This window comes from Emys orbicularis, chromosome 2, assembly GCF_028017835.1.
Source record: "Emys orbicularis isolate rEmyOrb1 chromosome 2, rEmyOrb1.hap1, whole genome shotgun sequence".
Taxonomy (NCBI): Eukaryota; Metazoa; Chordata; order Testudines; family Emydidae; genus Emys; species Emys orbicularis.
In genome coordinates this window covers 18,525,387-18,540,192 of record NC_088684.1, presented here as the reverse complement: position 1 = coordinate 18,540,192, position 14,806 = coordinate 18,525,387, and the positions used below count along the sequence as shown (strand labels likewise).

General features: G+C 45.2%; 1 protein-coding gene across 1 annotated transcript in view; it reads right to left on the bottom strand.

Annotated features, from left to right (window-relative positions):
* ASAP1 (ArfGAP with SH3 domain, ankyrin repeat and PH domain 1) overlaps positions 1–14,806 on the bottom strand; it is a 252,092-nt gene that overhangs the window by 85,830 nt on the left and 151,456 nt on the right. Inside the window, exons 13-14 of the mRNA XM_065399859.1 lie at positions 2,260–2,347; positions 643–691 (exon numbers count right to left, since the gene is read on the bottom strand). Of these exons, the coding sequence (XP_065255931.1) occupies positions 643–691; positions 2,260–2,347 (137 nt within the window). The remainder of the gene's footprint in view (positions 1–642; positions 692–2,259; positions 2,348–14,806) is intronic.

Sequence of the window (14,806 nt, the reverse complement as noted above, 5' to 3'; positions counted from 1 at the left end):
ATCCGAGCTCGGACTGCTGTCCAGAGCGTCAACAGAGTGGTGCACTGTGGGATAGCTCCCGGAGCTATTAGCGTCGATTTCCATCCACACCTAGCCTAATTCGACATGGCCATGTCGAATTTAGCGCTACTCCCCTCGTTGGGGAGGAGTACAGAAGTCGAATTTAAGAGACCTCTATGTCGAACTAAATAGCTTCGTGGTGTGGACGGGTGCAGGGTTAATTTGATGTAACGGCGCTAAATTCGACAAACGCCTAGTGTAGACCAGGCCTAAGACTCAAAGAGAAGGTATTTTCTGTCTCCCATTTCCAGTACCGTTCTCTACATCTAAAGTGGCAGATGTATGGTTTTTTCTGCAGTGAAAATGGTGAGATAGGGTACAGATAATTATTCTACTGTCTTCTTCCCCTCTCCCCCTTCTCACGGAGTTTGTAGGCTTCAAACCTTTTGTAACCCTTACCACTCTTCACTCTGATGAATGGCAGTTTTCACGTACGACTTTCAGCATAGCAAAAAATCCAGGGAACAAAGGCATATAGCGTTTTTCCACTAATTGAACAAAAGTAGTTTTGCCAGTGACACATTTTGCATATTTCTAGATACAAATTTAAAAATATCTTGATGACAGTATAAACATTCTTACGCTATATACTCTTGCTCATCCTCCGCCTGAAAGTGGTATGTTCTGTTATCTGAAATACAAACAAACAAAAATCTTTCTAATGCTGAACACATCTGACAGATTTGAAATTAATTTTAAGATGCCAAAACAGCATCTGTTACCAAAATATATTCAGCAAGCAAGGACATATGTTAACATAAGACAGTAAGCCTATGACATCTCTATTTTCAGTTACTAACTTTTTAATAAAGCAACAGAACTTTTTAAATAAGAAACAGAACTGTTGACAGTATAAGTCATTTGTATCAAATGAGGGTCTGGTGACAGATATAGTTAATGGAATACAGAAGAGTTGAGGCAGTACAGTTTTTGAGTTACATTAAGTTCACTTACTTTTTTTTTTTGTACAGCCAGCATATTTTATTCAATTTTATGCCACATCTTAGTCAACTTGTTGAAAACAGACACCCCTGTTTTTATAGAATCCATAGAAAAACACTATATGGGGCATATTCTGCCTTGTAAAATCCCCTTTGAAGTAAAAGGAGTTGCACAAGACAAAATTAGGGCAAAATTAGCCCAAAATAGGTACATTTTGTTTGGAAAAAATAAAATCAATACGAAGAAAATGTTATTGTTTTTATCACAATCAAAATTAATTTCTATGACTAAGGCTAGGATTTAGTCATGGGTATTTTTAGTAAAAGTCACGGACAGGTCATGGGCAAAAAACAAAAATTCAGGCCCTGGATCTGTCCATAACTTATACTATAAATACCCCGACTAAATCTTGGGGCAGCTGCTGCTGCGGGAGGTGCACCCCAGGGGACTGCTGCTGTGCGGAGCATGCCCAAGGGGGCTGCTGCTTTGTGGGGGGTAGGGGCACAGCTGCTCTAGCCACCCCGGGGACCGCTACTTGGGCCGTTGCGGCTGGCTGCGGAGGTGCCCAAGAGGCTGGCTGCAGAGCCACTCCAGCAGCGGCTGGTGTGGCTGTCCCCAGGGCCACCTGAGCAGCTGGCCCCGAAGCCAGCTGCTTCGGCGGCCCTGGGGTCAGCCACACTGGCCGCTGTAGAAGTCAAGGAGGTCGCGGAAAGTCAGGGAATCCGTGACTTCCATGACAAACACAGATCCCTATCTATGATACAATGCAAGATAGACAGGCACAAGTATTACTGAATGGTTGAAGGCTATCTTTTATGAAGGAGATGAAACTGAAGTTCCACACACAGTATAGGGGGTATTTTGAACAAAGACTGATAGACTGTTAAAATTGCAGAATAATTACCTGACAATCTAAGCAAGCACGTTCACGCATAGTTGCTATCTTCATAACAGTTAATTTTGTGCACAGTGCATCTTATGGTTTGCAACGGATACACAGTATAGATATTAGAAAACTTTCCATAGGAAGATGTATATAGTCATGGTCCTTGAGTCAAAATCCGAGCTGGATCCAAATATCCACAAAACTTTGTAGAAGTTTGGATTAGGAGCTTAATTTTGCACTTTAGATTCATTTCTAGTTAAAATAGAACCTTGTAATTATTTTGCTAAACAATAACATTCTGTAAAATCCCAGCCAATGGACTAGTTGATAATGAATGGTGTAAATATTTATTCACTTAAAATGTCACATACGTGATATCAGATCAAAAGACTTCTTATCTTCTGCATTTGGCTTCACCTGGCAGGTTAGTAAATTCAGTTTGGCAGGTTGCCTGTTGGACTAAAGACAAAAAAATTACCTATAGCAGTCTTGATTTAGGGCCCTTTTCCCACTGAAAGGTATTTTTTCCATTCCTTTTATGTATGGGTATAGTCACATTTTTATCAGTATGGATGGAGTAGTACAAGAATAACATAAGCCCCTTTTTAGCAATTCATTTTTTTGATAATTTCAGAAGTGTCTGAAGAAATGAAGATGTTTTTAAAAGTCCCAATATTTAATTTTCCTGTTGTGTTTAATAACACAAAGATCCAATTGTTATAATTAAGCATTTTTGTGTTACATAATGAATACATATATGAATGCTTACGTTTTCCTTGCATTTTATTTCATTATTTCATACAAGTAATTGAAAATAGCTAAAAAGTAACAAAACTATTTTGATAAATATATACACACACTACATAAATACACACATTTCCCTTACTGGTGTCATTTCTTCAACTAACTGGTAAAGAGGAGGTGAAACCAAATTAACTATGCAGGCTGGCTCTGTTTTTCCAGCCAAGTTTGGTGGTTGAGCTGAATGTAGGTCCTGTGTAAATACAGAAGGACCTACCACTGCTTTATTGCCGACCACTGCTTTAGTAAATATGTGTTCATAATGTGCTTTGTTAAATCTTTTTCTGTATTTTCACTTACCTGACTGTGGCTCTGGTTCAGGAAGGTACTTAGGCATATGCCTAGCTTTAATGTATCCATTGACCTCAACTGACTACTCACATGATCAAAGTATGTTTAAGTACCTTCCTGAACGGGCTAATATGAGCACACAGGAAGCACAATACATCTTTTCATTGATCTATACTGAAACTCTTCTGTACCCAAATCCTCAAGAGCTAGCATCTCTGTCAGCTTTCAAAATACTCCTCAGGGTAAGTACAGTAAGTAAGTTTAAATAAACCTTGTTTGAGTGAACTACCACCAAAAAGGTTTTGGTTGTCCCCTGTAGTCCTAAATATTGTAAATAAAATAATGACCAGAAGAGCTGCCACCAGGCTTATGGTCATTAAAAAGTGGTATTAAATGTGAATGCTCAAGTCAGATGTAGAGAATAAGGCTTCAAATCAAATGCAAGAACAAGTTAGGGGACCTTCAAGAAGCATATTACATGGGTCTCAAAATATCCACAGTTAACATCCCTTTCATCCCCCATAGAGCATGCAAGCAAAACTAAACAAAAAAAAATAGATCGATTAGATTTAGGAAGGATGATTTCTCCATTTCCCACTCCCCAAACTACAATAGAATTTTGCTAATCCACACATTGTATAATAACCATTTCCCAGAAAAATGTAGCAGAAGCTTAGTGAAGTTTATTAAGATTTTGCTATTTTATAAAATATACCACATTATATTTGTACAACTGGGTAATCTTGGTTTTGCTGATGACATCCTCCTGCGTTCAACATATTGCTTAATGGAAGAAAAGACGCAGATTTTGGCAGACACTGCAAAACAAGTTTATCAACAAGAGGAAGACAAAATATTTGGCCATCAATGTCCCGAGAGCAACCATCAGAGCAAAATGTGACACTAGAAGAAGTCAGCCATTTTACATATCTAGGGAGTGAGATGTGCAATGATGGTGACACCATGCTAGATATCAAGCAATGAATATCAAAAGCAGCAAACAACTTTCACAAACTTGAAAAGATTTAGAAAAGTAGCACAATTGGCACTGATACAAAAATACAAATTTTTTACCACCACCAAGTCTGTCCTCCTTTACAAAGCAGAGTTGTGGAAATCTGCAGCAGAAATTGATAAGAAGATCAACTAATTCCAAAGTGAATGCCTGCGGAAGATCTTCAGAGTCCATTGGAAAGAGTTTCTTGCAACATCAGAAACCAAGTAGAGTAAATAAACTTAAAGCACCAAACATGGTAAGAAAATGACGATGAACATATTTAGGACACACTTTAAGGATGCCACCAACATGACTTCCACATCAAATGATATTATGGACACCACCTGGGAAGAGAAAAAGAGGGCAACCTAGAGAAACATTACACGGAACAATAGAGAAAGAAGTCAAATCTATCAACATGACAATCAAGAGGCCTGAACAGACCAGCACATGCTCTGTGGGGCAGGGGTTTTTTGGGGTGGGCACTGCCTCCTCTACCCTGACCTCCAAGCAGGTCTCATGCACTGAGCCCGGTGCTGCCACATGTTGCTCTGAAGTGGCGGCAGATGAGTGGTGCGAAGGGGGCATCGTCATCACCGGCATGCCCCACGCACTCCAATAACGCCACTGACCGTGTTGTCAAGGCGGCGCTGTAGACGTTGGCGTGGCCTCAGGTGGCCAATCATGCTGGTGGGGCCTTGGCGAGGGCTGAACAGCCCTTCCGTTCCAGAGAAATCATCTTCCGGTGACCATGGTGGGGCCGTCGCTGCCTGTGTCTGCCTGCTGACCGTCGCCATTGGAGACCCGTGTTTGGAGTGGGACGATCAGTGCTGGTATCGAGAGGACTGGTGCTGGGGGGACCGGAATCGCGACAGGTAGTGCTCCCATGGGGCAGGCGACAGAGATCTGAGCTGAGAGGATGACCAGTGGGAGGGCGAATGGTGCTGGTAGTACGGAGACAGGCGCCTCTCCCTAGGCAATCCATGTCGAGACCGTGGGCGAGCCCCAGAGCATCTTAGCTGCAACACTGGAGATCTGCGGCGCGGAGATGGAGAGCGCTGCCTTGTCTAGGGGGATCAGCAGCGCTCCACTGCCCTCTGAGGGGTCTTAGCGGCTGGCTTGCCCTCGTAGAGAGCCTTTGCCACTTCCTGTGGCACGCGGGCCTCTGCTCTTCAGTGCCATGGGGAGTTTGGGAAGGCGTTGATGCCGCCAGAAGTTTGGGTCCCCTACTGCTCCTGGGAGTCGGTGGTGGATCCTTTAAGGGGCTAAGGGCCCCAACCAGGAAGGCACATCCAAGTGGCTCCGGAGTGGCAGGGTGGCCTGAACTGTGTCCTTTGCCTGATGCCCACTGGCCTTTCTTGTCCAGTGCCAGGGAGCCGTGCTTCTTCGTTTTCTTTCCGGGCACCAGCAACGGCGAGCGGTGCCGGGGGTGCGCTGCACACTGAGACCGAGGCACTAGTCGAGTCTTGGCAGGACAGCTCAGAAGCTGGACAAAGGGCAGTCTCCAATGAGGAGAGCCTGCAAACGAAAATTTTTACAAATACGCTTGTCCTTCACATGTGATTCCCCAAGCACTTGCGGCAGCTGATGTGGGGGTCACTTACAGGCACAGGCCTGTTACAGTCCGCACAGGGCTTAACCCCAGAGATCGGGGCATGCCGTGCCTGGGGCGAAGTCCCCGCTGGGATTCTAACTCCCAACTATACTGACCAACTACTTAACACTAAATACTATACACTACTATTTACAAAGCCCTAAGGCTTAAAGTCAGAAGAGACGAAACTGCTAGCTCTTGCTATGCAAGGAAAGGCTCTCCAAATAACCAACCTGATATACCGACACATGAGTGCGACACTCAAGGGAGTGCCACTGCTGACCCTATGGATAGTGCTAAGGCAAAAATCTCCGATGACCTACTGCGCACACCTAGAATGGAATCGACATGAGCAAGCACTCAAAGAAGAAACAAGCTATTTCCTGGCAATGTCCCAAACTTTGCTTCCCTGCAGCTACTCTAAAAGCCTTCGTTTTAAGATTTATTTGGCAGCTCATCTATCTCTATCCAGCTAACTCACCTTACATAGGAAGTGACCAGCATAATAAGAATTTTGCTCTATGTAATAGGTAGCAAGAAATAACTAAGTAATAAGAGAGCTGACATCTTACCCTGGACATTGATCAAAAAGTCTCTGGTCTTGATGGGGGTACAGAGTCTGAATTCCCAAGTGTCTCACTGAACACAGATGTCTTGAATGATGCTCCATGCTCTGTGCTATCAGACTGGCTTATTTACAGTGTTAGGGATAGGTCTGGAAATTTACAGTAGATGAAAAAAACTGGCATTTATAACTTGTATTGTGGTATCAACTAGACTCTTCAATCAGATCAGGGCCTCACTGTACTAGGTGATGTGCAGTTATACACTGAGAAGACTATTCCTGCCACAAAGAACTGGCAATCTCACTGAGAGCTTGCAATCTAATTGATATCATCACTAGATCCAGACTTAGAGGCAAACACTGTGCAACTGTCTCTCAAAGCTCTGGCAATGCCTCTCAGTCTGGACCTGCAACACCACAATTTTAAATTATCTCCCTTTGGCAAAACACATGCTAAATGGCATGCTAAGCACATGCTAAATGGCAAAACAAAAGCCATGAATATTCTGTGATGATTAAGCTTTATATTTTCACAGTGATATGGATTCCAAAGCGTTATATAAACTTTAAACTCTTTCAAAATCCTGCCCAATATTTTATATATGTTATTAGGGCCCTCTTAAGCTTTGGGATTTGGACAGACACCCAAAAAGTTTGGATACTTACTTGACCCTAACAAACTTTGCCCCACAAGCACCCACATTCCTATTTCTCCAGACAAACTTCTATCCTCAAAAGGTGTTCCTTACCTTCAGTTTTCTTGGGTGGAGGAGGAGGAGGAGAGGAAGCCAGTGGGCAGTTATCTCCTCTCAATGGCATCTTTTAGGGGAAGAGGGAAATTATGCGGGCCATCCCTAGAATTTCAGGGGAGGATGGCACATCCATAGCTGCTGGGAATCTTTAGTGGGCATGTCATGCTTGCTTCCTTCCTTCATAGGGTAAGAATCTGGCTCCCCACTCTCCCAGCCACTCCTGGGAATGGAGGGGTGGAGGAAGTATGGAGCTTCCTCCACCTTTGTGTCCTTTATCTACTACCATCTCTGCAACCCCATCCAGGATTCTCTAGTGGGCATCTCTCAACATATGAAGAGAAGTTCAGATTGTTCTTGGCCTTTCAGTTTCCAGTGTGGAGGAGGATCCTGTGAGAAGAAAGCATCTCCAGTCTCAAAGTGGGAAGGGTTTGGGGGTTTCCTCTCTCCCCAGGTTACTTGTGCATGCTTCCCTTCCCCTGAAATCCCTGTGTCCTAGTCAGCCCTGAGATACCTGAAATGTGTATGAAATAGAGAGACCACCCTGAATTACTCACTAAAACAATAACGTGGAAGGTTGGGATTGTGGACACAGGAGTGGCTTTTGCCAGTGCCATGGTTATTCATAGAATATCAGGGTTGGAAGGGACCTCAGGAGGTCATCTAGTCCAACCCCCTGCTCAAAGCAGGGCCAATCCCCAACTAAATCATCCCAGCCAGGGCTTTGTCAAGCCTGACCTCCACTGGGCAGCTGCATAGAAGAATAATAATCATACTTCCAACCCATTCAACACTACTGCAGCCCCTAGTGGTGGGAGGCCAATATTTATTTTTATTTTAAAACCAAGACAGATGCTCTGCACTGCGCTCCAGAATATGGAGAAGACCTGGCCAAAACAGGCCAACTGGAGCATACATGATATAAAAAGGACTCTTTGGCTTGGTTTGCACTCTTAAATGGAACGTCTCACATATTAGTTCAACAAAAATGCTCAAAAAGATACATGTTATTGCTTTACCTTTCTTCTTTCGACCTCTAAAACTGACAAGCTTCATAAGATTTATTGCCTTCTCTTTTTGGTTATAGATTACATTTTTAATTTGACTCATGAAAGTCAACTAAGGTGGGGGAAAGGAGGCATTAATATGCATATTACATGCACAGAAAAAAGTATGTTGAAAAGGTGGTGTGTAGTAAACATTTAAATACAGTAGGCGGGAAAGAGAAACAATGGATCATTCATACTTTCTCCTGAGAATGAAATGATCACTGAATGTATTTGATATTTCTATGTCTACTGATAAACCCTTGGATTATGACATAGACTAGTAACTAGAAAGAACTGACTGCCCTGAGAAAAGTTGAAACGCCTTGTTTTACTTATCTACTCCTGAAAAGAAAACAAACTGCATTACCGATACAGCTGTAATTTGTTCTTCTGACAGCTTTGGCTTCTTTATTTGATTTCAACAAGTTTGAACTTTTAATGGGGACAATTTAATTATGCTCCCAATGTAGAGGATTTTTATGATGCCACCAAAATGCATAGGTGTCTAGATCACAAAAGCCAGCACTATAAATGGCACCTTTGTTGCCAGACACAGCAGGGAGACCAAGCTTAAGATAGGCTTGGAGACTGAGCTATCTTCTTATCCCTAGAGATAATCCTTTTAGGTCAGGACTGATGCAGTAATCAGCAGGGGAAGTTTATGCTGCTTTTCTAACATGATGCTTCCATTCTGTAGAGTACACGGCTTCAGTCTCCAGTGCTGTCAATTACAGACACGCCTTGCTGCTACAGGGAGTGAGTGGTCTGCGTTCCAGGTGGAACTGGAGACCCTGCTGAAGTAAGATAGCCTCTGCACCATCCCTTATTAAGGAAGAAATTCTGGTTTAGCAGAAAGCAACAGAGGGTCCTGTGGCACCTTTGAGACTAACAGAAGTATTGGGAGCATAAGCTTTCGTGGGTAAAAACCTCACTTCTTCAGTCTTGCATCTGAAGAAGTGAGGTTCTTACCCACGAAAGCTTATGCTCCCAATACTTCTGTTAGTCTCAAAGGTGCCACAGGACCCTCTGTTGCTTTTTACAGATTCAGACTAACACGGCTACCCCTCTGATACTTGGTTTAGCAGAGTTGAACAAAACCTAACTGAACCACCAAGCCATGTATATGCACAGGCCTGAAGTTTTCTTAATGCTGTAATATTTGTCTTCCTCACTTTGTTTCCTTCCATGTCTCATCATATCCTAACTTTATTGTACTATAAAGCACCTAGCATGTTTTTGGATGCTGTAATAATAGTAACCTAACTTTTATAGTTGATTGCAGCCATTATCTCATGATAACAAGTTATACAAAAAAAATTATATGTAAAATAAATCTCATAGCATTTTGGCCTTATTGCAATTTTAGTTTTCTACAATTTCAAGTCTGAGGGACCTATATTTGAGTGTTTGCAGGGGAAGAGCCATTTTAGGTTTACTGAGTTGGGGGGGGGGAGCAAACACAGGCACAGAACTCTCTTGGTTTATAAGAAATCTGTAGGATATAGTATTTTGGGGAAGATCTCAGGGAAAAAACATTAACTATCTTGTCTTCATGTCTTTGAAGGGAAAGATGTCAGCCGTCAAATTTTGCAACTTGCTATCTCAACTAAAGGAGGTGATGACCACTAGGAATACAAGTATAAAGATTAAGAAGGACAAGTCAATCAGTTCTTGATCTCTATATGTATTACAATTGAAGTTCAGCATGACAGGCACTTGTCACTTTAGCAAGCAGAGTCTCCTAGTAATTTAGCTAGTTCATAGGCGGCAGGTTTGTATAATTTTTGGTGGTGCCCCCCCCATAAGCCGATATATATATTTTATTAAATAGTGTAAACATGGACTGGAAGCCGTAAGCATTTAAGTGCAATGTTTCTCTTTATTGCACAATATCACTATCAGAAAAATCCATTGTTGATTATTAGTGGTCCTACAAATCAAGAATTTGTTGCTGGGATAAAATGAAGCTACAACGCATCGGCGCCACAAGATTACAAGGGTCAATTAAAAGTGGAAAGTTAGAAGCAGCACTTGCCTGCTTCAATATACAGTATTATATTTTGTTGCACCTGTTGTGACGAAGTGGAAATGTTCTTAATGTTTTCTCTGAATACTGTGTGGGTGCCTCAGTTTCCCCTGCAAGGTCCCGACTGAAGGTGTTAGGGACAAACATCAGGTGGCCACCTTGTCCGGAAGCGACACAAAGGCCAGAGGAGGGAGTGTCAGTTTGGAGCTGGCTCGGGAAATGGGGAGAGGCCCAGAACTTGGGTCTGGGCTCCCCACCCCCCAAGATGGACCTGACTGAGGGGTCCTGTTTTCTGTACCTACAAGCTCTGTTTTAGACTGTGTTCCTGTCGTCTAATAAACCTTCTGTTTTCCTGGCTGGCTGAGAGTCATGTCTGACTGCAGAGTTGGGGTACAGGGACCTCTGGCTGCCCCAGGACTCCGCCTGGGCGGACTCACTGCGGGAAGCGCACGGTGTGGAAGGGCATGCTGAATTCTCCGAGGTCAGACTCAGGAAGGTGTAAGCTTCTTGCCCTGGAGACAGTATGCTCAGAGAGAGGAGGCTCCCCCAGAGTCCTGACTGGCTTTGAAGGAGTGGTTCCAGAGCATCCCCTTCCACACCATGCGCTTTCTGGAAGTCCGCACAGGCACTAACACTCCCTCCTCTGGCCTTTGTCTCTTTTCCAGGCATTAGGAGGTCACCTGATCTCTTTGTTCTCCAACACCTTCAGTTGGCACTTTGCAGGAGAGTGGCCCAGGCCATTAGTTGTCCGGAGACAGGGTTTCGGCCATTCTCTGTGCACACACCATCACACTGGGCTCTACAACAATCACACCCCCTTATCCCACCATCTAGATCCTTAAGAAATGCATAGGGGAAACTGAGGCACACACACAGTATTCAGAGAAAACATTAAGAACATTCCCACTTCGTAACACCTGTATACGACTAGTTATATACTTTAAAGGGTGTAAAATAATCAAGTATTGTGCTAAACACAATGATACTCCAAACTGACCACCAACTTTAAGTTGTGTGTTTTTCCCCTCAGGTGAGGGCTCTGGGGTGGGGCTGGGGATGAGGGGTTCACAGTGCAGGAGTGTGCTCAGGGTTGGGGAACTAGGGGCGCAGGCTCTGGGGTGGGGCAGGGCTGGGGATGAGGAACTTGGAGTGCAGACAGGCTGCCACAGGGCTAGGGCCAGAGAGGACTCACCCCCCACTGGCAGCAGCAAGCTCCAGGGGAGGGACCCCTCCTCTTCCCCCGCAGCACACTCACTCTGCACCACGGTCACTGCACATGCTCCTAGGGCCTCTCTCAGGTCCAGAAAGCCCACTCGCCTCCCCTATGGTGGGTACCGGGGGGAAGGGGTTTGCCATCACGTGTGGCCTCCCCTGCTGCTGCCCCTCACCATAGCCTCACTGGGGATGGGGCTGCCCCTTGCCCAGCGTGGGGCAGGAGTGGGGACTGCAGGGTGGTGGCTGGGGGGGGGGCAGGGTGTCACAAAATTCACCCAAGCCCCAGCTGCTCAGGTCTAAGAAGCCCCCCTCCCCAGTGGCGTAGCCAGGTTCTAACATCAGGGGGAGCAAACACAAACAAAGGCGCCACCCAACATATCAAATTACTAATCAGGTAGTAGGGTTTACAGTGTTATAACAAGAGATTATGCTATTACCATTATCCAGTCAACTTGCACACTACTATTTTGAATTAGTGATAATTCAGAGAGAGAGAAAAAGAAGAAAGCTGAATTTAGAGAACAATTATTAACCAGATTCCTGGTTATTCACCAGCCACTTTGCTCCAGTCCATAGCACAAAGCACCATAAACCCAGTAGAATCTGGCCAAGAGACTATTCACCTCAAATTGGCATCTGCTACACTACCCCCCCCCCCTTCCCAGTCACCACTATTCAGGAGATAGCTAAGTGAAAAGGTGGCATGGCTGAAGCATTTAGCAGGCAATTGAAAATTAGTATAGAGTCTGTACAGTCCCTGAGAACACTGCTTCATTCTGAGCACTGGGTCTGCAGCTAGTCAGCAGTGAGGCTTTATCTTCACTACCCGCCGATCTGGCGGGTAGCAATCGGTTTTTCGGTGATCGACTTACCGCGTCTAGTGAAGACGCGGTAAAATCGATCCCTGATCGCTCTGCCGTCGACTCCGGAAATCCACCTCGGCAGGAGGCGGCAGCGGAGTCGGCGGCAGCGGTCGACTTTCCCGCGTCCTCACCGCTAGGTAAGCCGACCTAAAATACGCAACTTCAGCTACGGTATTCACGTAGCTGAAGTTGCGTATCTTAGGTCGGACCCCCGCTGCAGTGTAGACCTAGCCTGAGACTGAGGAGACATAACTGGCACCTTAAAGCACCTTTACCCCTCCTTCCTTCACAAGCTGCACTAATCAGTTTCACAGCCCCGGGCGCAGCACGGGGGGGGGTGTAAGTACGGGGGGGGGCAATAACACAAAGTCGCTCCTTTGCCTCCTGGTCCTGCCGCTCCCTCAGCCCCCTCCGCGCTGGAGAGAGACCAGGAGAAAAAAACATCCCCCGCCCCCTCCCCTCTTCCTTCCTTCTTCACCAGCACCAGCTGGGCTTCAGAGCCCCCTTCCCTGCCGCGCGGCTGCCTCGCTCTGCACGGGGCTGCCGGGGACCAAGGGAGCTGCTGCTCCTCAGCCCCCCGCTCCGCTGCGCTGGGGGGGGGGCTGCACTGCCACCCCTTCCCCTCCCGGCAGAGCCCACCCCGGCTTAGGGAGCCGGGGGACGGGAGCCTCCTCCCAGGGAGCCCGGCAACCAGCCGACCTGGCTGCAGCCCCGGAGCCAGCGAGCAGGGCTGAGGATGCAGGGGGGGCGGTGCGGAGCCCAGAGCCAGCCGGCGGCCACACGCAAAACCCGGCTCCAGACTCCGAGTCTGGAGCCCAGTGCTGGCTGCCTGGAAACTGGAAAGGCGCCGCTTTTGGAAAATGTGCACAGAGGGGAGCGGCTGCTCCCCTCCAGCTACGCTACTGGGCGGGGGGGGACGCTCCGGGGCGGGGGGGGGGGGGAGGTGGCGGCAGGGGCCGGTGCCCTCTCCAGGCAGGTCCAGGGGAGAAACCCAGCTCCACATATTGGTGGAGCACAGCCCCCAGCCTTGAATATTCCTGGTGCTCGGGCACCACGAGCCCATATAACCTGCCACCCCTGAGCTAGTTAGAATCTGAGTAACAGCCTAATCTTAACCAATAAAAGTAGCTAAACCTGAAGAAAGTTTCTTAATGCTTAGTCTGTGAAGGCTTATTATGTTTTAGGTGGATTACAGTTATCACTTATGAATCAGCATTAGTTTGTTCTAACATTTTTACACACCTTGAGAGAAAGTTTACAGATTTCGTAAGAGTGAAATCTTCCAAAATATGGAAGCTAGAGAATTTAAATTTCTCTAGAACAGCAATAAGGGAATTTGCTGTGGACTACTCATTACAAGTTGCGATCAGATATCAGATTTAACATTGTACTGGAACTAACTGAGGCTAGGTCTACACTGGGGGGGGTGTCGACCTAAGATACGCAACTTCAGCTACGTGAATAGCATAGCTAAAGTTGCGTATTTTAGGTCGACTTACCTGGCTGTGAGGACGGCGGCGAGTCGACCGCAGCTGCGCCGCCGTCGACTCCGCTTCCGCCTCTTGCCGCGGTGGATTTCCGGAGTCGACGGCAGAGCGATCAGGGATTGATTTTATCGCGTCTTCACTAGACGCGATAAGTCGATCCCCAATAGATCGACTGCTACCCGCCGATCCGGCGGGTAGTGAAGACGTGCCCTTTGTCCTTAGGTCAACCGTAAGCCTCAAGTCAAACAACTCCTGAAAAAACTACTCTGGATCAGCTATGGGGGGACAGTTTGAAATCAAATACCAAGCAGTAAACAGATTAATAATAGTTTACTTAATAGGCTTAATTCATACCCAATCTGCAATCCAAATTATTGTGATTGGTTTTTGGTCTTTATACCTAGTTCACCAAGAGTAATTAACAATTTTTTGGAAGGATTTGCGAACTGGTTCACTGAGGAAAAACTCCTTGCAAATAACGTCCTTCATGACAGATAATTGTAATTGTTCATTGTGAGGAATTCTGAGAAATCATTTGTCATCCTGTGAAAGGACTTCTAAATAAAACAGACCCCATAACTAAGCAAACACATGAGGGTAAATGAACAGACTGATATTCTTACCTGAATATGAATCAGGCATTCTTTTGTGCCTTTCCCCCCAAAAGATAATCATAACATATTTCTCTTAAGTTAGTGTTTGCAACTAATTTTTATCCTGTTGCTTAATTATCAATTAAAAACTTGCAAAATCAGGAGAAGGCACTGAAGCTCCTGTAGGGATTTCCCTTTCAGGAGCTATGATGGAACTATTGTAATTTAGATAAGTGTAAAGGAGGCTCTGTCACTTGCTGAGTTAGTGGGGATACTGGTGAAGATGCACTGTGCCAGTAGCAATGTGGCATTTGACGAGTTTTCAGCAATGCCAGTACAAGTAATATCAGCGTATGAAGCTGTACCAACATTGGAACACCAATCCTGTATTATATGTCATCTGCCAAGATGATATTAATCTAAAGAAGGGTGGTATATTATAATAATAAATAATAACAACTAATTGAATCTGTCTTACAAAGCCCTTTACAACATTCACAAATTGATTTTATAAATTAAAACACACACACACACACACACACACATCTCACTTCATGCACTGGACAAATACCACTATCAATGAGGTAGAAGATACCAGTAATTTAACAGCATTCAACAACTCTCCGCTTCAGTAAAGCAAAAAATATCTTTAAGGTGTTTTTGTGTAGGAAGAATGAAATTAGCCAAT